A 25,141-nucleotide genomic window follows, 5' to 3' on the forward strand; every position below is an offset into this window, starting at 1 on the left:
ATATTTCTCGTTTCTGTTATTGTTTTTAAATTGGTTGTGGTTAAACAGGGAGATTGCTGCCATCATCAAATTCCAACTCTGATGAACAAGCTATAAACTACACATCACTTGGCTCATGGGATAAGTTAGCCCATCAGAAAGCCCCATTTCATTGGCTGAACACCTGGCCAGTTGTTACAGCTTACAGCTGGTTCAGTTAGGTAAAGTTTTGGATAATGACATTATCCAAACTTACGCCACACAGCCGGCAACACTGCTCGTTGCCTCATGTTGTAGTGGCAACGTAGTGACACAGTTCTTCTAGGTTTGACTCTAGTTATGGGAACGTACCGTAATGATGGGTTTCTGATCTCCAAAGGAAGTCATGACCAAAATGTCCACTTGTACCTCAGAATGGGGACCATATTATATAGATGTGGTTCAATTTCAATGAATTCTTTCAACGTCAACCCCATCTTTCTCCAGCTATGTGTCGTTTGGCTCTGAGTGTGATGGAGGCTACATAGACATGAGTAAGGATGAGCCCTCGATCTACGTACCCATGCAGGAGCAGATTGACAGCATCAAATATGCAGACATCCAACCGTCTCCGTACGAGTCTCCCTACCAACAGGAGCTCTACCAGGAACAAGGTTAGAGCTCCCTCTCTTTAGTCGTGTGTGAATGCGTGCGTGTTGCTGTAAAGTAACTGAGTAAATTTACTCAAGCACTGTACTTAAGTACACTTTTGAGGAATTTTTACTTCACTGGAGCATTTCCAATTTTCTATACTTTTACTTCTACTCCACTACAGCTCACATGCAAATATTGTACTTTTTACTCCACTACAATTATTTGAAAACTTTACTAGTTACTTTGTAGGTTTAGGTTATTATTACAAAACATACGTTGACCACCTATTTAAACAATCTACAAGCTCACAATGCATCGCGATGAAACACGTTGTGAGCTAGATCTGCTATCTGCTATATATTTTCAATGCATTTTTTATAACTTTTATATATAATGATAACTTGTGAAACGGTAAATTCTGCATAATGAGTACTTTCTACTTTTGGTACTTTAAGTACATTTTTATACCAATACTTTTGTACTTTTACATAAGTACATTTTTAATTCCGGACTTTTACTTGTAGTATTTCTACATTGCAGTATTGATACTTTTACTTCAGTAATTTTTTTTAAAACTTTTTCCACCACTGCCTGTGTGCATGTGTGAATGCGTGCATGCAACCAAGCATGCAAGCGTGCACGTCTTTATGCCTATTGGTGTGGTCAGGTGCGTACTGTATGTTTATGTCTGTGCATGGTGAACTGTATGTTTATGTCTATATGCGTGTGGTGTATGTTTTTGCATGTAAGGTTGGACGGTACTATAGTGATCACGTTGACCACAGGGTGAACAGAGGACACAGAAGTACAATACAGTAACTGTCTGTCTGTGTTTCTTTAGGTTCCATAGTGGAATCGTCTATGGCCATCAGTGACTCTACCGTACTCAGCTACAATGATCTGCTGGGCTTCAGCTACCAAGTTGCAAAGGGAATGGAATTCCTTGCCTCTAAGAATGTAGGATATTATATCTGTTATTCAGTAAACTTTGGTTTGGTGCTGTATATTTACCTCATTTTATATATTGTCCTGTACATATTATATATATATTATATATTGTATCTTCTCCATATTTAACCTGGGTATGTTTTTCATAAATTAATGCCCTATTTTATACTTACTTAAATTTGCTTTTGTGCGACACTGTCAATAGTTTTTTTTATTTTTTAAATTTGAGCCAATAATGACATGCCCAAAATAGGGACATCATGTTGAAAGTGAGTGTATTGTTTGTTCCACCCCAGTGTGTCCATCGGGACCTTGCAGCCAGAAACGTGTTGATCTGTGAGGGCAAGTTGGTGAAGATCTGCGACTTTGGCCTGGCCAGAGATATCATGCATGACTCCAATTACATCTCTAAAGGCAGCGTGAGTGACACTTATTATGGATTATATATTATTATAAATATTGAAATGGAGTTGGTGTGGCTGTGTTCAACTTTGTGTGAGTTTTTATGTTGTCTATCTCACCTTTATACAATAACTGAATATCATACTGTCAGATACTGTCTAAAATGTATTCAGTATTGATAATGATGTTAAGCTGTCTCAATGTATATTCTGCCATGTCTTTTTGGACAACAGTCCTGTATGTGCAGGGAATGTGATTTATGAAGCTCCATCTTGGTAATGAAGTGTCTCTGATTATCTTTTTGGGTATAATCAACCTTTTTCTCCATCCTTCTAGACCTTCCTGCCTCTGAAGTGGATGGCACCAGAAAGTATATTCCATAACCTGTACACGACCCTTAGTGATGTCTGGTCGTTTGGCATCCTGCTCTGGGAGATCTTTACCCTTGGTCAGTACACACACGTGCACGCACACGTGCACATGTACACCCACACACATAATACACAACACACAACACACACACACGGTTTTAGGAGTTCTTGTCTTAGTAAGTCTATGTGGTGACTGGTGAAGCATCTGTAAGAGATCAATTTCCATGTTCAGGGTTGTCTTGTGCACAAGATTCTACTTAAAGCAGTTCATTGTTCTATTTGAGATCTTCATGCTGTGTGTGTTTAAAGACAGTCTGTCTGATCTTAAAATCTAATCTGCATCTGATTTTACTTTAACATTAGTAACAGTATCATTTAAATCACTTCTCAAAGTCCAATTGTTAACGTATTGTTGTTTCTATTTCTGTATTATTAGTTTTTGCGTTTTATGTTTGGTGTTGTATTATTTGATCTGTTTTCCTAATCATAAATCAAGTTTATTATAGTTGAATTTTTTCATGAATCATGTGGAGCTGTTAAATGACTTCACATTGTGTTGCAGGAGGCACACCATATCCTGACCTTCCTATGAATGAGCTGTTCTATAGCGCTTTGAAGAGAGGCTACCGCATGACCAAGCCTGCTCATGCCTCTGACCAAATGTAAGTGCAAATATTCCAAAACCGTTCTATGCTATTTTGTATGACACTATCATATGACGTATATAATAGGACATTCATTTATGAAAAACATAAAAGAACAAAATATGGAGATTACAAGGAAAGTCATGATATAGGACAATAAAGTAAAATCAAACATAGTGTAGGACTGTAGTGAGAGTCGGTGGCATTGGCTTTAAAGATTAGGTACATTTGGATGCAGTCATCATAGCAGGGGAAGGGGATATTGTGATTGGCATAAATTGAGCCTAGGGTTACAGGATAAATTAGAATGGGCCTAGAATGGAGCCCTGGGGGGACTCCATACAGTATGTAAGGGGGGCTGCAGGTGACGAGAAGTCACCTAACTGAGCACAAAAAGTTCTATCTGTGAGGTAGGACTGAAACCATGATAGGGCACTGCCCGTAATTCCCACGTGATGTTCCAGTTGCGATAGCAGAATCCCATGATCAATCCTATCAAAAGCTGCTGCTGCGGTTAAAAGCTGATCATTAAAAACTCTCAGGAGAGCAGATTCCGTACTGTGACCTCGCTGGCTTGAAGCCAGACTGAAAGAAACTTCTTGTGGAGGCTGTTGTTGACTAAATCCTAACAGCAAAAGCACACAGAAGGATACAAAGAACACTTCTACATAGCCTGACACTACAACTTATGACTATTATGACTAAACACTGACAGTTGATAAGAAGAACACAGTCTTTATAGTCTCAGGAGCTCGTCACCAAACCAGGCTCACCTGGTTCTCACAGGTGACAACACTCAGGGCAATCAGACTCTTGGCCTCAGGGAGAGGCGAAGGGAGATTGGCTGAGGGGAAATAGGAGCAGTGCATGGGACGGGTAGAGGCACACTCAGTGGGGCAAACTGTCACATTAGGGACAATTTGGACAAAACAGGGGCACATTGTACACGGACAGAGGCCCTTGATCGTGACACAAACATATCTGTGACTCACAAAACAAAACCCAAATTTTACCCCTTTTTTTATGCTCACACTGTCTCTTTCTTATTTGTGTAGTAATATCAGAATTAAAGACATGGAATAACTTATTTTTCTAACAAGGGATATCACTTGTATGTCTCTATTTGTGTTTTGTAGCTACGAGATCATGCGGAAGTGCTGGGATGAGAATTTTGAGAAGAGACCTGAGTTCTCCTTTCTGGTTCACTCTATGGGGAACATGCTGTCAGACGGATATAAAAAGGTACATTATTTATATACTCTACACTCCACTGGCAGCCTGACAACACAAGCATTGGTGTAATTCCTGTTTTTGCTCCTCTCTCCACCACATGAACCCTAGCATCCCTATTCTGGGGCAAACTTTTTTCCTCTTATTTTCTCTTTCTTTTAAAGGTAGTGTAAGTGCATTGTTTTTCATTAACACTAAAAGTTATTTCTGAAAAAGCTAAAGCTCTATATTCTGATAGTAATCATTGCTATATAGTGTTTGTTCAGTAACAGGTGTCTCCCCTCTTTCCAGTTATTTAACAGAAAATATATTTTCAGGTAAGGTTGCCAATTTCATCAAAAGAGAGTACCCGATTATAAGCTTAAATGTTAAAGTGTTTCAACTTTGTTGGCTCATTTTCTGGTGTCATCACTTCCAATTTTCCCATTATTAGTTATCTCTCCTGATTGGATAAAACTGCCATGAAAATGCACTGTCTGTTTACTAAAGAGCTGGAGAGACGGGGAGACCCATGTTACTGAACAAACGTAGCAACTGTAGCAAATGATGATGATGATCAGAATATAGAGCTATTTAACACTTATTTTAACAACAAAAGCCTTCACCTTATGTATATATTTCACTGTACTCATATTAGGAATATTACATATTTTACATGTTTTCTTTCTATCTCTATTCTTTCCCCATTTTTTCATAACTACAAATGATGGGAGCTTAGTTGTACGACACAACGTGTTGCAATGTGACAAGCTATGAGCTTGCATATCAGCTATTTTCTGCGAACATATTTGGTGTAGAGGGGAAAAGGGAAGGGGCCAAGTATAAACCCTTGGGGGAGCCCGGTCAACTAAGTATACATAGTGTTTAAGGGGTTAATAACCGTTCTGAATGATGTTTAATTACTGTTGTAAATAGAACTAGACTACGTCAGGCAAAGCTTGGCCAATGAAATCCAGATGTCACGTTTGTGACATTTGTCGGCCAATCAAATCCGGATGTAACCTTTGTGACACCCATGCACACACCCACCCAGTGTCCAACCATTGTTCACCCATAAGCCAATTTTATTTATTTATTATTATGCTATGTTTATTTTGTATTTAGTGTGGTTTCCCGAAATATCGTTTATATTATTCTATTACAGTATGTGTTGTGTTATTATTCTATTAGGTAAGGCCATTGAGATGTGTACCTCTTTCTGGAGGTTTTTGAAGACATTTCCTGTGTAATCCCTGATCCCTGTTCTCTATTCTGATGACAGAAATACAACCAGGTCAACGAGACATTCATGAAGAGTGACCACCCAGCCGTGGCCCGCACCAAGCCCAGACTGGCCTCTCCCTTCCCCGTCGCCTCCTCTCCCCCCTCCGCCAGCATCCCTTCAGATCCATACAACCCCGCCACCAGCCCCAGAGAATCCAGACAAGAGGCTGACGGAGAGGAAGTTGTGGCCTCGTACAACGAATACATCATTCCCATCCCAGACCCCAAGCCGGAGGAAGGGTTTACAGACATTGACGTGCTGTCGGAAAGTCCTGCGAGGTACGGCTGCCCAACATTGAGACATGGCCCCTCAAGACACTGCAGATGGCTGCCAAATGCTGGATATGCAAGAAAGAGGAAGCATATTTGCTTAACAAGATCGGTTTCCTTTTTTTCTCGAACACACCTACCCAGCCAGATGTTGAACTGAGACAATAATGTCTTGTGTTGCCAGGAAGGCCACCTCAGCAGACATGAGGACTGTGTACAGCACATTTAAACACTGCAGCCGCTAATAAGACTTGTCTGGGTTTAATAATCCTAGTTGGTCTTCAACTAAGGACTCATAGTGCCCCCTAGTGAGAGATGAGGAGAAATAGGGATCCAGTTTCAAAGTAGTTTTGATGATCAAGATTCACTGACCTCTGTGATCATCTCATACGTTATGCATAACAATCTTCACATTTTTATGTTTTAACTGAAAATGAATGGCATCTTGCCGAAGATCCAATCCAGTAGTTCACCAATAGTAAGGAGTACAGGTTTCACTGTCATAGTTCCCAAACCAAACAATGTTTCTGTGATTATCGAAAGTTAATTAAGGATGCCAGTATGGGATCAGAGACAAGAGCCACGAAGAGCAGTAGAAGCAGTGTATTTCATTTGTTTGTGATGTGATAATTGACCTGTCTATTTGTGCCTCTAATGGTGTTTAAAGTTCCGTTCTGTCCTGTTCTCTTGCCCTCAGCTCTATGGCTCTGGAGGAGATGGACGACTCCATGTCCCAGGATACAGATGAGACCCTCCCAGAGGAGGATTTACAGGAGGCGGCCGGTGAGAGAGATGCATTGCTGGGCTCCTGTGGGACCCCCGACGTGGAGGACAGCTTCCTGTAACCTTAATAGAGGAATCTTCATATTCCTGGAGGTGGAATGTAGCTCAAATAGACAATGTAGCAGACTTCAGTGAGTAGGCGATCTTGATATCTCCATTAAGCACTCCTTGGGTGCTCCTTATCACTCCTGTGTCACAATCACAAATGGTAAAGTAGAGCATTGTGGGTAAAGGTCTGAAGAAGAGCCTCAGCACTTGAAACGTCACCATGTGGTAATAAATCTCTGCAAGTCTGGAGACTTTTAGTGTTCATAAAATCACAGCTATGGTGTAATTGCTCAATTCCTCTGATATCTGAGATAAGATTCAGTCATGTGAGTACAACCTTAACCACTTAACCCCATTGGTAAACTAATACAGTACTTAGTTGACCGGGGTCAGTTCTCTTCTTGGTCCACTCTTTTTCCCTCTACACCAAATCTCTTCACCGAATATAGCTGAGTGGTTAACCTTAACTCAAACTTTTTAAATAACTCTCCTCACATTCTTCTAGACTTGTTGAAACAGGCCAAATGGTTTAGATGACCAGTGTTTTAGTCAGGGATTTAAGATTACACTGATGTAGGTCTTGCATTCTTTTATGTCTTTATTGTACAGTAGATTTTATTGACATTATTTTTCTTCCTCTTGGTCCTGCCAGTTTATTCACTTTTATATATCATTTTTTAGACCAATGTAGTTGTCCACAGCCGTAGATATTTGCAGTCTCATACGGGTGAATAAATACTTTTAATTGTACTTTTTTTTTATCGATGCTACAAGAAATTATATTCATAAATGATGATCCCTTTTCAATGTTATTTTCATGACATGACAATGTGGGAAGAATCTAGATGCACTGTTTCAAGTATGAGATGAGTTACATAATGCGGTACTGTAGGTATTAGTCCAAGAGGTTTTTGAATGCAGTGATAAGCAGACATTGGAAATAGCTATAGCCTGTTCCCTGTGTGCATAATATGAATATGTTTATGTTATACAGTATATGTGAATTTTGAATATTTCAGATCATCTGTACTAGTTTTGCACTTTATCGTGTTTAGGAAAACATGGATATTCACAAAAGAGATAAAAGGTACATTTTATAGGCGATAGAATGGTAGAATCGAGAGTCTTGATTGAAGAACTTTAGATTCAGATACACGGTGCAGAGAATTTTAACATTGACATACTCATAACTACAACTGAGTCTTATAGCTACAAGTTCAGCACATCACTGCCTTAGCACAAAATGGTACAAAACTGATTATTTGTATTGACTGTAATAATATTTTGTCTTTTTAGCATTCAGGTGACTTGTTGACGAGGGGGTTTGAAGGGCTATTGTAGTTAAGAAACCTTGCAAGCCATTTTGAGGACATTTACATGTAAATGTACTTTTGTATTGTCAATTTCTTTGCATAATATTCACACTCACAGAAGCTCTATAGTTTCATTACATACACACTACCATTTAAAATAAAATGTTATGCTACTCTGTTCTATGTAGTGTTACACAATTTAGGATGCAGAACACTAAAATACCAAAGCTTCTCTTAACGTTTACAAATGTATTTTTTATATGCAGTATTTTACATGTTTTGCAGATGTGAAAATAAAGGTTTATTATCAAAAGGTTTGTGACCTGTCTGTGTGTCTGTTTCGTCGGAGCTACGCAACCGATCACAGCCAGATGTATTATGCACACTGCCAGTATGCAGAACACTATGCAGAACACTACTGCCAGTATGCCGCACATTATACCTCCACTCATTTTCTTTCACGTGTTTTATACTTTTTAAAATATTTAACTTTATAAGATCTGAGGCCGTTTTTACAAATGCCTTCTAAACCAGTAGTTCTTAAAAGATTTTTCAAAAATGTTCAAAAATAGTGGACGTACAAGCACGAAGTGACGCGCTGTGAGCTTGTATTTCTGCTATTTTTTAATAGCCAACACAAAAATCTAAAATGACACAGATACTCTCCCGGGTTAATTTTGTTATTAATTTTGTAAGTCAATGGGGCTGAAACCTTGCCCAAATTCTGAGTCATACGTCACAGATATCTCATTGATGGCTGACATCACATCTCAGGCTGGCTACATGAAAGTCCGATATACACATTGGAGCCACGTCATTCCCTTGTGGATCCTGAGATGCACATGATTAGATTCTTTTTTTAATGAAAGACCCATTGTGTATTTCATAACTGAAGGTTTTTTAATCTCACTGTTTTCTTTATGTGGAACTATACATTTTCATTGCTATTAAATTGTATGGTATGGATGCCATGAAGTCTCAGTAATTGACTAACTGTCCTAAAAGCCCTGGAAAAACCCATCAGGGATTTTCTCCACAATCCATCAGTGAAAACCATCCATCAAGCTGCATCCCACTTTGAAGCTGCTGTTTTGCTGTGATTTGGTGGACAGAGGTTTTCATTTATGTTGTCCATGACGAGTTTGTTCACCCGACATGGTCCCATCCCTCAGTTCCCACTTCCCTGATCCTAAGGGCCCTTTTCATTATCATTCCCTTCTTCCAGACGTCTGTGCTCTCTGCTCCACCAGGAAGCGTGGAAGCCTTAGTTAGCTTTATCGCTGATGATTAGTCTCACCTCGAATGGCCTGATCCTGGATCCTGGAGCAAATTGACGCTCAATATTCCTGTGATTCCTGCTCCCTACCCCACCCTCTATTTGCTGCACTCAGTTTACTGTGAGACGTCAACAGTAGGAGACAGTGTGGACGGACGGAAGAGCGGGAGAGAGGCAGAAGGAAGATTGTGAAGAAGGGACTACCGTTTCACCCCTGGATGCTGGGAACATAAACCTAGGCAGGTCTGTTTACCAGAACACATCTGCAGGTATGTACATTTGATATAATTAAATGCCACTTTGTATTAATAGAGTATTAATAGAGTAGGCTACAAAGGCAGAAAAATAACGGTTTGCTATTAGTTATGCAAACATGTCTAATAGAACTACCTTTCAGCACAGAAGTGATATAAGTTCTTGGCTCATTTCTCAGCCCTCCTCCGGGGGAAAGGAGAAGTAAATGAAGGGTGTTTGTTTAAAGCGTGATTCTCATTTCTCTCTCTCCACAGATCTGAAGCACAGTCTACATTCAAGATTTGGTGTCGACTCAGGATGCTGACCTACCTGCCCCTTCTCCTGGGGACACTGGCCTCTGCAACTCAAGGTAAGGCCTCTTAAACACTGGTGAAACAAATGCCGGCTGGGTTTTGAAATGCAACTATATGGATATGTACAGCCATTTCACTGTCGCCAGGCTGTCGGCTGGTGTCATTTACAATGCACACTTAATAAGCTTGCTATTATGACCTTGAGGCTATAAAGCTTCAGTATAGTCTGAAATTAAATACAGAATAAAGGCCAGCCCTGTGAGTCAGGGGAAAATTTTCTGTCCTCACAGAGACCTCATGATACAAGGAATGACGCAGTGTGTGGTTTGCAAATGTGTTTTAAAAACCTGTAAAGTATTAACCTCTGAGGTCTGAGGTCTTGATAAATACTGTATTAAAACAGAAACATATTATATTGTTTATTATTTATTAATTGCGTGCATGCGTGTGTAGTATATAATATCACTAGTACATACATACATTTCATGGCATATACTGTATACACATGCACAAATAAGCCAAACACTTTAAAATCTGACAAACATAACAGTCCGTTGTGTCTAATGAGCTTGACAGTTGTGTTTGGCATCATGTGTTGTTTGTTGGCTTATTCGTGTAAGTAACTTGCGTGCTGTTTCTGTTGAACCTCACCACAAGTTGCACGGGTATCAGTCAGATGGCATCAAATTGCAATTTCATGTCAATGGCAGTAGTTACATAGAGAATAAAGGCGTGTGTTGTGTGGTGTAATTACGACCAAAGAATTTGCTTTGCTGCAGCTGTTTCAAGCTCAAATTAACCACATGAACCCTAGCCTAGTCCTTATTCTGGGCATGTCATAATAGACGAATATTTGGCGAAAATAGGCAAACAATAAAGATTCAGTGAAAATAGCAGATCTACAAGCTCACAAACCGTCACGTTGAAATGCGTTGTGAACTTGTAGATCAGCTAAATTCAGCAAAGAGATTTGGTGTAGAGAGAAAAAGGACTCCGGTCAACTACAGTAAGTATATAGGGTTTAAGTGGTTAAAATCACATTTGATATTTGGTTAACAGATAAACACATCTATATTGTTATAGCAACAGTGTTACTCATAAAGTTATTCAATCAGAAAGTTCACAGCCAAATGGACTTAGCATGAAATTAAGTTCTCAGTTGGTTAACTCGTGTGCCGTGGTGGATAAATAATAATATGCTGAACAGATAACTTTAGTTCTGCGTAATGATTCATTTGCCAAGCTTCTAAACACTAGTACAGTATCTGCTAAAACACAACACATTTTAGTGAAGACCCAATTTCAGCTTTCAACAAACAGTTTTCTGTATTCAAAAGTGGAGATAAGATGAAAAAGCCTGCAGTGACAGTGTTCCAACCTGACCCAATGCAAACCACTAATACTGAGTGAGTTTGTTTGCCCTGCAGTTTGTTCTGAAGAGGTCAAAGCCAGCTTTGTCTGTCTGTCCCCCCCCCACCCCACCCCCCCGCCTCAACAAAACTGAGCTGTATCACTCCTGCGGGAGTGATTTTAGTGACTGTTTTTCAGAGAAATGTCTATAAATTTACAGATTTTATTTTAATTTCCCAACAGGCATCTCCTCTCAGTTTGAGAGCTGAAAAAGGGGATCTTAAACTAAAGGAATACAACCGTAAGCCGTATGAAAATACACATACTGTACTGTAGATACAGTCTTTCCCATTCCTGTCTCCAGTGTAGTGATCTGTGAGAAAGCAGAAGTGAGAGAAGGATTGATTGAGGACTCTCAGTCCAAGACTTCAAGCTGTTTCCTGAAACCATATGAGATCATATTCAGTATAGGCTACTGTACGTCTAAAGCTCTGGATCTCGGAAAGTCCAACAAGACATTCAGTTCTCCTCAGTTATCCATCTGTAGATGCGTTGAATGGGTAAAAAAAAGAAAAGAAAGTGTAACAAGATACAATATTATCATTAATATTAATCATATAAGTCTTTTTTAGGAGAATGGAGGCGCCCGGTGATCAAGTTCAACTCTGAGGTGTTGGTTGGTTCTGAGGTGGTGGTACCGCCTGGCAAACAACCACTGGTGCTGAGATGTGAAGGAGATGGACCAGTAAACTGGATGACCCGGCTTGCCAAACACAGTAGATACGTGAGGTCCAATGGGAACATCAGCATCTTTAAGGTGGAACGACCGAAGGCAGATTTCACGGGGACATACAAATGTGTGTACACTGGGCGGCAGGATGTCCGTGAACTGACTTCCTCAGTGCACGTGTACGTTAAAGGTGAGCTTGTGTTTGTCTTTTTTTCTTACTCTTAATATTTGTCTATCCTGTTACCCACTCATTTTCGTGACTGTTTTGAGATACCTTGTTTATTTGCTTCAGTACATGCCTATATGACCTGTGAGTAGGTAAAAAAAAAAAAGGTGAGCTTGTGTTCACGTGCACAGTAGGTCAGTGTATGGAACACCATACACCCCTTCATGGTTGAAGTGCAATACATTTTTTTTTTAGGATTCTACCTTTCCTCTGAATTTGATTTGTCAGACTATTTTATGGAAAGACAGCAGGTGGCCCCAATATGTTACACTCAGTATAATTCAGTATAATTGTGTGAGACCGTGTCTTAAATAATTACACATTAGATCATACCTTGTGTCTATTTCTATAGTGTATGGTTATCTTGTTTCCTGTAAGTCTGTAATTTGTTGCTAGTTTCCAGTGAATTAACTGAACAATATTCAAACTAAATTGATTCGTCCACTTTCTCCATCAGATCCAAAAAGTGTGTTCTATACCAGCAGCACCAGTCTGCGTGTGGTGAGGAAGGAGGGTGAAGACTACCTGCTACCCTGCCTGCTGACCGACCCAACAGCCACAGACCTGGGCCTTCGCATGGACAACGGCAGCGCCTTGCCCCCGGGAATGAACTTTACTGCTTACCCACGCCGGGGCATGCTCATCCACAGTCTCCATCCAAGCTTCAACGCTGACTATGTCTGCACAGCCAGGGTCAACGGCGTGGAGAGAGCCTCCAAAACCTTTTCCATCAATGTCATCCAGAGTGAGAGCGCTTTTTTTAAATACCAGTGAACTACAAAGTAGGGAACGTACAGTAGGGTGTCGTTTATTTATGTCATGTGGTCAACAGCATTAACTCAACACAAAATCCTGATTTTAGGTTATATCGGTGTTATGTCACAATGTGTGTTTTAGAGCTGCGCTTCCCGCCTTATGTCTTCTTGGAGAAAAATGAGATCATCCGTATCGCTGGGGAAAAGCTCACGATCCGCTGCACCACTCACAATCCCAATTTCAACTACAACGTCACCTGGACATACACGGATACGAATATGGTTAGTGCAAGAAACAAGACTTCCCTATTCCTATGACGAAGGGTGCAAATGTGTGCGAGTGTCCATTATATTTTGAGACATTTTGTGTACAAATGAACATTTTGGGTAGCACTAGACTCTAGTGCTACTCTAGTGACTAGAGTAAAGGTCATGTGATCTCCAAAATCAGTATAAAGGTTAATCATCTGTAGAACATGAAGGTGCACAACACATTCATGGCAGTCCAACCAGTAGTTTTTGAGATACTGTAGCTTGTTGGGGAGTAAAATGTTGGATGGACGGCTAGATGGATGGACTTGATTGATTGACCTTCCGACACTGACATCTTTAGAGCCCTGCTGCTAGTACAGCTAAAAGATTAGACTGTCGTTTACTATGGCAGTAATGAAGAGGTTGAGATCTATCTGCTTTTTTGGTGTCTCTCCCCTCAGAAATCGACCGTTGAGGAGGATGCCCGATCCAGTGGGGATAACCGCTTGGACATAGAGAGCATATTGACCATCCCTGCTGTGGACTTATCAGATACAGGGAACATTACCTGTATTGGCACAAATGAAGCTGGGGTCAACAGTTCAACTACTTATCTGCTGGTTGTAGGTATGACCACCCAACACAGAGGCCAACACCAAGCCAGAACAGACCTATAGAAAGTCAGACATTAACTGCATGATGATCAATTGTGAAAAGCCAGGGGCAGGACACTCTGGTGGTGCAAGGGGTAAAGTTCCCGCCCACCACCGCAGAGACTATATGGGTGGTGGGGGGTGGCTTGGGCTTGGCCGGGCGTTCCAACGAACACTGTTGGTTAGGGCGCCTGTTCAGTGGGGGGAATGAACTGGGAAGAATAGCATGTCCCTCCACATGCATTATGTCCTCCCGGTGAATGTCTGGTGAAAAGACGCGCCCGGTGACCTAATGTGTATCGGAGGGGACACATGCTCATCTACACCCTCCATAACCAACAAGTAGGGGTCAGCAGCGACACATTGGGGAAGTGAGAATTGGCAGAATGACAAAATTGGGAGAAAAAGAGGAAAACTTTTAAAAAAAAAGTACAACAAAACAAAAATAGTGTCAGGCTTGTAAAATGATAATCGTTTGTAAACACTGATAATCTCCTTATCCTTTCAAACAGACAAGCCCTTTATCAGGATGTCACCCCAGTTTTCACCTAAACTGGCCCGCAATGGTCTGTCTGTGGAGGTGAATGAAGGAGAGGATCTGGAACTCACTGTCTTTATTGAGGCTTACCCCCACATAACAGAGCATGGCTGGGACACCCCCACATCCCCCAACACATCCACGCAGGAACAAAAGCTCATCAGATACAACAATAGGTAGGAGAAAATATTGATAACATCATTATTGGGTAGAAAACATATGACATGTACACAGCAGGATGAGAAAAATATTCCGGATTTGAAATATGCTGTTATTGCATATTGGATCGAGCTGACATGGAAGTGTACACGGTCATTAGAACTGGTCAGGTCATGAAACTGCAATAGGGAAGATGGATGTTCTCCTTTTCATTTGGCATCGTCGGTGTGATGATGCATAGGAACTGAGTCTGAGTTTGTGCCGCTGAATGATTCACCACAGACCGCAGCAGACAGTCTGGTCTTTCCCTATAGGTACCATGCTACTCTACTGCTGAAGAGAATGAAAGCCCAGGAGCAAGGCCAGTACACCTTTCATGCCAGAAGTAACATGGCCAATGCATCTATCACGTTCCAAGTCCAAATGTACCGTAAGTGAAACAGTAAACACAAATGACAACAACACTGATGCTATTCATGCTATGCGACGTTTCCCAGTCAAAGGAATATTACTTTAGGTCTTGCACTTCTCTATATGCAAAGTGTCATGATACTGTATAACTTTTGTTGTATTTTGGCACTATATTAAATAAAATAAACTTCAATCTACTTGACAGAGAGACCTGTTGCAGTGGTGAGATGGGAGAATGTCACCACACTTACTTGCACTTCATTTGGCTACCCTGCCCCAAGAATCAAATGGTACCAGTGTTTTGGAATAAGACCCACGTGAGTCACTCCTCTGTTTTGGTCTTGCTTTTTTTCAAGCACTTCGTAAAATGCACGTGCATTTTCTGTCAAAATGTCCTTTCCTGGTGAACTTGTATTTTTGGTTTTACTGCATTTATTTTCTTATCAGCTTGCTTGGCATTGCCGGGTTATTGCACTGACAATCAATCATGACACAATCAGCGTGTTCAGGTTTCAGTACCCATTGGCAGGTTATTGCGTGGGTGCCTTTCCTTTGAATTGCTTATGTTGCCGGGGTTGCATCCATGGGTAAAATAGGCTTTCTCCCGCTGATCAAGCTCTGGTTTGAGTCACACACAACAGAAGCCGTTGACTAACAACGCAGATTTGCTCTGAAGTCGGGATGTCCATATTTGGCCAAAATCTATGCACATATACTGTAGATACTATATAATTGACAGAGTCACAAAATTTGGCATAACTCAGACAGCATCTGACCGTTTCGTTTGGTTTTGAACTTGGCATGTGTATCTCATATAGGTGTGCCGAGATGAATGGCAAAATCACAAATATCTGTATCTGTCGGCCCGCATAGAAACTTAGAAAGACGCAGAAATTCTCTGTGTGTTCGGGAGATTGTATGCATCGGCTTCCCTGATTGGCCAACCTAAACCCTCAGTGTCACCTTTGTGCCGCTAAGTCAGTATGAGTCCCTAATTGCCTAACCCGACCCGTTGGCTTACCTGAACGGCAAAGCATAACGTTTGTTCTATTATAAATGGAACCACTTCCATCGTTTCGGACATGCATGGCCCCAAATAGGCCAATAATCCTGTATTATATTTTATGTTAGACTGGAATTCACTTTGTAACCGTGTCACCGTGCGAGGAGGTTTAGTGCATATACAGACAGGCGCAGGCAGAGTAGTTCAATGAAAGAGGTCTTTATGACAAAAATCAACACAAGGAAACCACAAGGAATGTTATCAAGGAATAGAAGTTTTAAGAACCAGGAATAATACACTGGGACTTCACCATGGGATACACAAGGAGAAAACAACTGAACGCTAGTGACCTAACATGACAACCTGACAAAGATGGTAACATACAGGGGACTTTAAATAGACTCAGGGAATAACAGGACACAGGTGGATCAACTGACAAACCACACAGGGATAGGCTAACAGAGATTACTAGACACAGGTGAACACAATGGGTAACAGGAAAAAACTGGATTGAAACAAACATTGAAACAGGATTGGATAGGGGGGCTAACAGGACACAGGTGAACAACATTGCTATTGACAGGACAGGTGAGACAATACAGGTAACTGTTAACCAAGGAAAACAGGACGCACTAGGACATTACTACAAAATAAGGTGCACAAGTGCAAAGTAAAAACCTTAACTTAAACTAAGAAACAAGGAAGACACATTACTTGAAATTAAATGAACACAACTATCCAAGTAAAACATCAACTATATCTAACTAACAATAAAACAACAGGGAGACAGAACAAGACACAGATCATGACACTGTGGTTTTGAAAAGTGCTGCACGTATAAATAATGTATGGTTCATGTAGATGATGACTGTTATGCTGTGTATCTCTGTTTGGGCAGATGTAATGAGAACACTACAGGCATGCAGATGGCCGTCCCTCTCATGGCCCAGACAGTAGAGGTCCAGCGGGAGGAGTACGGAGCCGTGGAGGTGGAGAGTGTTCTGACCGTGGGGCCCTCAGACCGCAGGATGACAGTGGAGTGTGTGGCCTTCAATCTGGTCGGAGTCAGCAGTGACACGTTGGCCATGGAAGTGTCTGGTGAGTTCACTATGAACTAATCACCAAGTAATAAAGTAGAGTGTCCCGACTGCTTTTGTTCTCATGTTCTCAAATCGGAGGCTTAATGTTTTATGCATTGTTACGGTTATGGCTTCATCACTTTCACGTGATGGCAGAGAGCAGGCATCCCTATTTTGGGCATGTCATTATGGGCCAAAAATAAATAAATAATAATAGTAATAATTTTAGAAATGTCAAAAGTTGCAAAGATAGCAGATCTGCAAGCTGACAACGTGTTGTACCGCGACACGATGTCATCTTGTAGGTCAGATATTTCATGCAGAAGGACATTAGAGAAGATGAAGTACAGTAGTAGCATTGTTCTCCAGTCCATGAGTCGGTGTGCATACAGTGCAAACCAGTATCACTGAGATCATTGATGAACAATTTCACTGTCTAGATAAGCTCTTCACCTCTACGCTGACTGGAGCAGCAGGTGTCCTGACCATCCTCCTCTTGCTGCTGGTCTTCCTGTTATACAAATACAAACAGGTAGGTTCAACCTGTATGTCGTTGCTGTCGGGTGGAAACCTTGTATGTCCAAAACCGTTCCTTTTTTGTTATTATTTTAAAAACATTTTGAAAATGTGAAAATAGCAGATCTATCACAGCACATTGGGATGCGACACGTTGTGATCTTGTAGATCGGCTATTTTCACTCCTTTTGTGTAACACTCTTGCATGATGAAGTAGGGCATTTATCTGCGAAAAACATGGACATATGAAATATGGAGATAAGAGGTTTCTGCCCGACAGCGACAACGTTTACACGCACGCACGCACACACACACACACAGACACACACACACACACACACACACACACACACACACACACACACACACACACACACACTTTCCCTCAATGGACCACAAAGGAAATAAGCTTGTGTGTTTAATCCCTTTGACAGATATGCACAAATATTATGTTTATATGCGTACACATTTTGTCAATAAAGATGTCAGTCAATCAATTAAACCTGCAGCTGTTTAGTGTGGCAACCATAGTTTGTTTTAAACCCAGTGACAATTACCATAGGATACGCACCATCATTTTTAGCAGATTCGTCAAAAAGGAATATTTCTATTTTTGTTTTCAACTCCGCCATCCTTTTTCAGAAACCAAGGTATGAGATCCGCTGGAAGATCATTGAGGCCAGAGATGGGAACAACTACACCTTCATTGACCCCACTCAGCTGCCGTACAATGAGAAATGGGAGTTCCCCCGTGATAAACTGAAGTTAGGTCTGTAGGATATTTTCATGTTTCTTCTTTTGCGTCACTCACACATTGATCCATAAAATAAATGCACAAAATAAAAGTCACATTTTCTGAAAATTTAGGTAAGGATTTAGAAGGCGTTTTTCAAATCGGCCTCAGGTCTAAATGGGTGAATTACACTGATAGTAGTATTTTGTCATATTGTTTTCATGTGTGTATCGCTCCAGGGAAGATCCTGGGAGCTGGAGCTTTTGGAAAGGTTGTGGAGGCCACAGCGTACGGTCTAGGAGAGGAAGACAATGTGATGCGTGTGGCTGTGAAGATGTTGAAAGGTAAGCTGATCATCGTAGATTGGTAGAAACATGGCCTTTGTAGCAAAGCACACCAAATGATACCATAACACATTCACTTCAGATTGTTACCTCAGAGTAACAATCTGCATACTGCCCTGTGTGTGTGTGTGTGTGTGTGTGTGTGTGTGTGTGTGTGTGTGTGTGTGTGTGTGTGTGTGTGTGTGTGTGTGTGTGTGTGTGTGTGTGTGTGTGTGTGTGTGTGTGTGTGTGTGTCTGTCCGTCTGCATCTATAATCTCACATACTGTCTATTACTAGGCTAGGTCAAACACCCACACCGGGGCCCCTGACAGAAATTCCTCCACCATGCAACACAGATTGATGAAATTGATTAATTTATTATTAGGAACTTTTCATTGAGACAGCAACTGTATAGAAACACAAACTTTACTTGTGCTCTTTAACCGCTTAAACCCTCAGTCATAAACGGACCTGTACTTGGACTGTGTTTTTCCGTCTACACCATGCTTCGCCAAGCTTGTAGATTGGCTACTTTAGGCTAATGTTCCCCTCAGAATATGGATGCTGGGGTTCAAGTGGTTAAAGAAGAGCTTGGACTTGAGCTCTGCTGCATTGAACAGCCTTCATTCAGTCAGGGTTGTCTGTCTCTGTGCTGTAGCTAGTGCCCATTCAGATGAGAGGGAGGCTCTGATGTCAGAACTGAAGATCCTGAGCCATCTGGGTCACCACAAGAACATTGTCAACCTGTTGGGAGCCTGCACTTATGGAGGTTTGACCATATCAATAACATACCATTTTTATTTGACGGATAATACGAAAGTCTAAATATACATCCATTTAAAATGACGCAAGATAAGAGACACTTTATTGTCCCAAATGTTGCCAAATTTTGCCCAAAATTTATGTTTTCAGTAAAAGGGGTGTTTTTGAGATTCATAATGCTGACTGTTCCTTCAACAGGGCCGGTGCTTGTGATCACAGAGTACTGTTGCCATGGGGACCTCCTGAACTTCCTTCGCCAGAAGGAAGTTCTCGTTACAAACATTCCCGAGATCCTCATCGAGCAGTCCATTGACTACAAGAACATCTGTAATGAGAAACAGTTCATCAGAAGGTACAACAACAGCAGTTAATAATAACGAACACTACCACCCATGGAAAATCAAACATCAGATGTGTGGTTTTGTGAAGAGCGTCCACATATTTTAACCTGTCTTTGCCTCTGTCTGTCTGTCTGTCTGTCTGTCTGTCTGTCTGTCTGTCTGTCTTGTCTGTCTGTCTGCACACGCTCTCTCTATCCAACAGTGACAGTGGGATCTCTAGTGTGTCATCAGGAAGCTACTTAGAGATGAGACCCAGTCAACAGCCAGCCAAATCATCTCAAGGTGAAATCCTTAGAAAAAGTATTAGTTTTAATATAGAGCTATTTAGCTCATGCAAGGCAATAGCCTCTCATTTGTTATCCTAGTTTCATTGCACAAACCAATAGTGACATAAGCTCCCATGTGTTTGTAAATGAATGTGTAATCTGGCTAATTCATGCCCAGACTCTGTGAGTGAGGAGGATGGTGACTGGCCACTGGACATTGATGATCTACTGAGGTTTTCCTATCAGGTGGCACAGGGCCTAGACTTTCTGTCAAACAGAAATGTGAGTGTTTCTTTTTTTTTCTTTTTTTACCATTTCACTATATTATAGTACGCTTCAGCTTGAATGCATAACACAGTGGCAAAGGGAATACTTCTGCATTGTTCTTAGCTTTTAAGTCATAAGCAGTTCTATTTGTGTGCTCAGTGTATTCACAGAGATGTAGCGGCCAGAAACGTCCTCCTGACAGATCGTCGAGTGGCTAAGATCTGTGACTTTGGCCTGGCACGTGACATCATGAATGACTCCAATTACGTTGTGAAGGGGAACGTAAGCAAGCACTCATATCAACAAATATTATAAGCTTCGTTTCTGTGAGAAGCATTTGTACTGTTTGTTTGTTTGTTTGTTTTGCAAACACCACATACATACAGTACACATTGAGCATATCGTTGCTGTTGGGCAGACACTTAGTATCTTCGTATTTCATCTTTTATTTTTATTCTTTCATAATTGATTGCCCTATTATACTTTGTCGTATGACAGTGTCACGTAAAAGTAGAAAAGATTGCCGATCTACAAGCTCACAACATGTCACGATAACATGTCACGATAAGCTTGTTGATCGGCCATTTTCAATACTGAATTTAAAAATATATATTAATTGAAAATAGTTTGGCCTATAATGACATGCCCAAAATAGGGATGCCAAGTTGAAAGTGTGAAGTCTGTCTGTGAGTTTTTATAAAGATTTAACCAATGAAAAGCATTAAAAGAGCAAAATAGTGACCAAATAGTAACTACATTGGATCCATCGGAAGACAGGCTATTTTTTCCATTTCCTGAAAAGTAAAAGTACAACGTACAAGGTTTCCACCTGGCAGTGACGATTTGCTAGCATATACAGTGGTGTACAACAAATATAAAACATATTTTGTCCCCCTTGGCCTATATTTCTAGGCACGTCTGCCAGTGAAATGGATGGCTCCAGAGAGTATCTTCGACTGTGTCTACACCGTACAGAGTGATGTCTGGTCCTATGGGATCCTTCTTTGGGAGATCTTCTCATTAGGTGAGACACCATCAATATCAGTAATGATTTCCATCTTGTGTTCCACATCCAAACAATTGTAGCTGTTTCTTAACCCATTCAATCCGGGAACGTATCTGTGTCATTTTAGATGTCTTTGGCTATTCAAAAATAGCAGATATACAAGCTCATAGCGGGGCACTTGTATATATGCTATTGAGCTTGTATATTTGCTATTTTAGAAAAATCGTGAAAATGTGCGCAAATCTTTGCATATATGTATTTTTAAAGCGAACAATTGTAACTCAAATGTTACAAATGTTACAAATGGAGGGGGGGGGGGTCCCTGAAACAAAACATTTTGAGATGGGGGTCCGTGGCCAAATACATGTCTAAAACATTTTTCTAAATCCTAACAGTATGTTGCTATATCAGTGGTGTTCCAACTTTTCCATGTCAAGGACCCCCAAAATGATATGTATTTGGCCACGGACCCCCATCTCAAAATATGTTGTTCCAGGGACCCCCAGAGGCACAGATCAGAGTTAAAAATGTTCGCTGCAAAAAAATTACACAATATTTAAAAAGAAATAGCAGATCTACAAAGGTGGTCTTAATGGATTAATTTAGATCTCCATACTTACAATTGAATTATTTTCTGTCAGGCAAGAGCCCATACCCCAGTATGGCTGTGGACACCAGGTTCTACAAGATGGTTAAGTGTGGCTATCAGATGTCCCGGCCAGATTTTGCCCCTCCTGAGACGTAAGTCCCAAGTTAGACTGTAGCAAGTAAAAAAATAGTTTTATTAATGAAGTACCCCTTTCTAACATTTAAGACAACGGTTTTCTCAGCATCGACAGGGTTTGCGCCAGTATATCATCACAAATAAAACATCATGGATTCCCATTTCTCATTTCAGTTTGCTTGGTTCCCTGATCTTCAACGTAAAAACCAAATCTCCCCATCCGCAATAAAAACAACCCATCAAAATGATAAAATAAAGAGGGTATTTTTTTTTTACCACGGCCCCTTTCATCTGTGTGTGCTGAATCGCTGTGAATAAGTGATCTTTGAAGACAAGGGGGACTAAGACTGAGTCAGGGCCTAATCATCTGTTGTTCTGTTGTGTGGGTCTGAGTCAGGCCTCAGTTCTGCCTGTTAACCACATGATCTCCAAGCGACTCCCATTTCACTTTAAGATTTCACGGCCACCACATAAGACTGGAGGGATAGTGGGTTTATGAAGGCCCTGCTATCACACTGTGTCACTGCCTCCACAAGTCTTCGTATTTGTTTAATTCAGTTTTAACAGAATGTTTATTTTTAACTGGGCAAGAATTTTGCAGGCTTCTGTGCATTATATTTTAGGAATTTGATCCAAGCGTTTTGTCCAGTGTCAGTAAAACAATAAATAAAATAAAAATCTAAACACTTTTATTGACGTTTCAGGTACATGATAATGAAGATGTGTTGGAACCTGGAGCCCACAGAACGTCCAACATTCAGCAAAATCTGTCACATGATCGAGAGACTGCTGGGGGATCAGCCTGACCAGGAACAGGTGAGCACTGAGCAGTCTAAGGCAGAGTAGAACACGACTGATATTTTGTCAAAAATTACAAAACAAGGAATTAACTTATAAGCAAACAAACAAATGAAAATAATATATATCCATAAGCCGTATAGCAAAATTTCAAAGATAACCGATCTGCTATTTTTTTAAAATGCTTTAAAATGTTCATCTAGAAGCCAATGTGTCAATGGACACATTGGCTGCATAATTGCCATTAAAAAAAAAGGCAAATATTGGCCGATACATCGATCAGGCTCTAGAGCAGAGTTACAGTGTCACAGAGCCATCTTTTCACTTATACAGTATATCCAAGTCATTACAGTTATAAAAGGAAAAGCTATTGCTTTTTTAGAGTGGGTCTTAATAACCTAATGACTCCTCTCTACAGCTGATGTACCAGAACGTCCAGCAACAGGTCCTGGTGCAGGGTGTATGTGATGAGCCCAAGCATGCGTGTGATGGCTCCTGTGACCCGTCATGTGACCACGAAGAGGAGGAACAACCCCTGATGAATTCCAACAACTATCAGTTCTGCTGAAGGCCCATCTCTCAGTCGGTCAGTGAATTATGTTGATGCTGGAACCAGCCATGCTTCCTGGGCAAAGCACCACAGATTGTCGAACCCTCGGATAGTCCCCGAGACAATGAGTCGTCTCTAAAGCTATTTCTGCTGTCAATGTCCGCCTGCCAGGCAGACAGGCCGTTGATGCATGTGACTCGCTCTCTTCTGCAGACCATGACCAGAAACTGCCGTGTCTAACGCCGACCTCTGACATTAAAGGTGAAAAATGTCAACAAATGACGCGTGTAACCAGTGCTGTACCTTAATGCATTATCAAAATGTTTTCATTCAGTCTGTTCCATTAGTTTGTGTATCTAGAAACTTAGTTTTTGTTTTGTTGTTCATTCTTGTGCCTGTGTTCTGTTATGTACTGTACACAATGGATTTGAACTACAGTCCCTTCTGAGGATGTTGTTTTGTGTGGTATTTACATTTTCATTGTCAGCAGGATCACTTCCATATCATACTTTTTAGCCCAGGACCCAGACGCTGTATCTGTGCGAGGTATTCTTAATCGGATGTTGTATATCACAGTAGTGCAAAGATACATATATTTTGCACTTTGATGCCATTCATACATCCCCTTAGTTAAAGCTCTACCATGTAATTTTTTTGTGAATATTTTGTCCAATCTGTATGGTAGTAGCCTGAGGCTACGAGCTCAATCCATGGTCTTGAAGGGCTGACCCAAACACAGCCGCCCGGATTTGTGCGTGGCTTCCTATTGCTTCACCAATCTATGTCCCCGCCTCCCCTCCCCTCCCCCCCTCGGCCTGTGCACGGAGCACGCTGACGTCACCAAATTTAGAGCGACGCCCCTCTGCACTCTGATTGGTTAGGAGATAACAAGGTCCAAGACCATCGTTCCTGCATGGCTCCCCCAGGCTTTTTTTCTTTTGTAACAAAAAAAAAAGCCTGGGTTTCCGAGGCTAGTATGGTAGAGAATGTTAAGACAATATAAGTTATACAATTGGGGTGGTTGTATTTCGTCTCCCTGCTCCTCTATTGAGACATTTAGATCCTGTGTCTAGGTTGAACACGACCCCCGACACGCTCCCGTTTCTGGTTTGACCTGAATTTTGACCTGAAGGTCAAAATTCCCCAGAGCAAACAGGCAGGCTCTATTAGCTCAGTAGTAAAAGAAAATTCAGCACTTGCGCAGGAGACCTGGGTTCAAATCCGGGGCAGAACAGGAAAGCGTACAGTGCAGCTTTTAAATCCCCCTCTTATTTTCAACATGCCACATTAACCGCTGAAAACGCATTAGAGATACTTTTTTTTGCCCCAAAGAATGACCTGATTGTTGTCAGTACATGCTCCAGTCACAGCTGTATTTCTTCTCTTGTGAAATTGTCATGATATTAGCCTGTCGGTGGCAGCATATGATTGTACCACTTCAACTCAACTAATTAGACAGATGGGATTCAGTAAGTCTTGACTGCGGGAACACAACTGAACTGTGCAGGGAAATCTGTATCCATTTGGGATCAAATGAAAGATGTGTGTTTGACAGAGACGGGTTATCTCACTTTTGAATTGTATTGTATTTTCTTTTTGTACACATTAAGCTTTATATACAGTATGTGTTTAATGTAGCACTCACTGCCAGTACACTAGTACTATGTAGCGTTAGCGTACACTGCCAACTGAGATTAGTTCCACTTTCAATGCCTTCCCCCATTGAATTCTGAAGGACATGGGTGTGCCATGTCTACTGAGTAATGTACTGTATTATGTTATGAGATGTAAATCAAAAAATGTTCGGTCTCTGAACAGCTCTGGAATGTTTATGTACAGCAGTCTTAGAGAAATCATTCAACTTACACATTTTGTCTTTGTTTGGTGTGAGATGCTGCTGTAGTGCAAATGCTCAAATCAATGCAAGACTTGAAAATCATCACTGGAAAATTATAGTAGCATCAATAAAGCTATTCTTTTGACATCTCTG

At 41.0% G+C, this 25,141-nt stretch overlaps 2 protein-coding genes across 4 annotated transcripts in view; both read left to right on the plus strand.

The window, feature by feature from the left end:
* Window positions 1-8,201, plus strand: part of pdgfrb (platelet-derived growth factor receptor, beta polypeptide) — a 30,114-nt gene extending 21,913 nt beyond the window's left edge. For all 3 annotated transcript variants that reach the window (XM_080415375.1, XM_080415374.1, XM_080415376.1), the window contains 8 exons: window positions 466-632; window positions 1,454-1,569; window positions 1,857-1,979; window positions 2,299-2,410; window positions 2,896-2,995; window positions 4,114-4,219; window positions 5,469-5,749; window positions 6,438-8,201. In XM_080415375.1, the coding sequence (XP_080271501.1) occupies window positions 466-632; window positions 1,454-1,569; window positions 1,857-1,979; window positions 2,299-2,410; window positions 2,896-2,995; window positions 4,114-4,219; window positions 5,469-5,749; window positions 6,438-6,585 (1,153 nt within the window). In that variant the 3' untranslated portion in view covers window positions 6,586-8,201. The remainder of the gene's footprint in view (window positions 1-465; window positions 633-1,453; window positions 1,570-1,856; window positions 1,980-2,298; window positions 2,411-2,895; window positions 2,996-4,113; window positions 4,220-5,468; window positions 5,750-6,437) is intronic.
* Window positions 8,202-9,270: 1,069 nt separating this feature from the next.
* Window positions 9,271-25,137, plus strand: csf1ra (colony stimulating factor 1 receptor, a). Its single transcript, XM_080416090.1, has 22 exons — window positions 9,271-9,429; window positions 9,670-9,764; window positions 11,691-11,978; window positions 12,472-12,759; window positions 12,912-13,051; window positions 13,483-13,648; window positions 14,187-14,388; window positions 14,686-14,801; window positions 14,988-15,099; window positions 16,684-16,883; window positions 17,305-17,396; window positions 18,023-18,149; window positions 18,353-18,457; window positions 19,096-19,206; window positions 19,398-19,551; window positions 19,743-19,822; window positions 19,985-20,088; window positions 20,233-20,355; window positions 20,986-21,097; window positions 21,721-21,820; window positions 22,508-22,619; window positions 23,020-25,137. Exons 2-22 carry the CDS (start codon window positions 9,713-9,715, stop codon window positions 23,167-23,169), a joined length of 2,934 nt encoding a protein of 977 aa, XP_080272216.1. The 5' UTR covers window positions 9,271-9,429; window positions 9,670-9,712; the 3' UTR covers window positions 23,170-25,137.
* Window positions 25,138-25,141: the final 4 nt, after the last annotated feature.

Source organism: Gymnoscopelus braueri (assembly GCF_963280865.1).
Source record: "Gymnoscopelus braueri genome assembly, chromosome: 20".
Classification (NCBI taxonomy): domain Eukaryota; kingdom Metazoa; phylum Chordata; class Actinopteri; order Myctophiformes; family Myctophidae; genus Gymnoscopelus; species Gymnoscopelus braueri.

Excerpts from the sequence above, each read along its gene's own strand:
- csf1ra (XM_080416090.1), top strand. The coding sequence starts at position 9,713 with ATGCTGACCTACCTGCCCCTTCTCCTGGGGACACTGGCCTCTGCAACT. Across the intron at positions 13,052-13,482 it reads CATACACGGATACGAATATG|AAATCGACCGTTGAGGAGGA; the intron begins GTTAGTGCAAGA and ends CTCTCCCCTCAG. Across the intron at positions 14,389-14,685 it reads CTCATCAGATACAACAATAG|GTACCATGCTACTCTACTGC; the intron begins GTAGGAGAAAAT and ends CTTTCCCTATAG.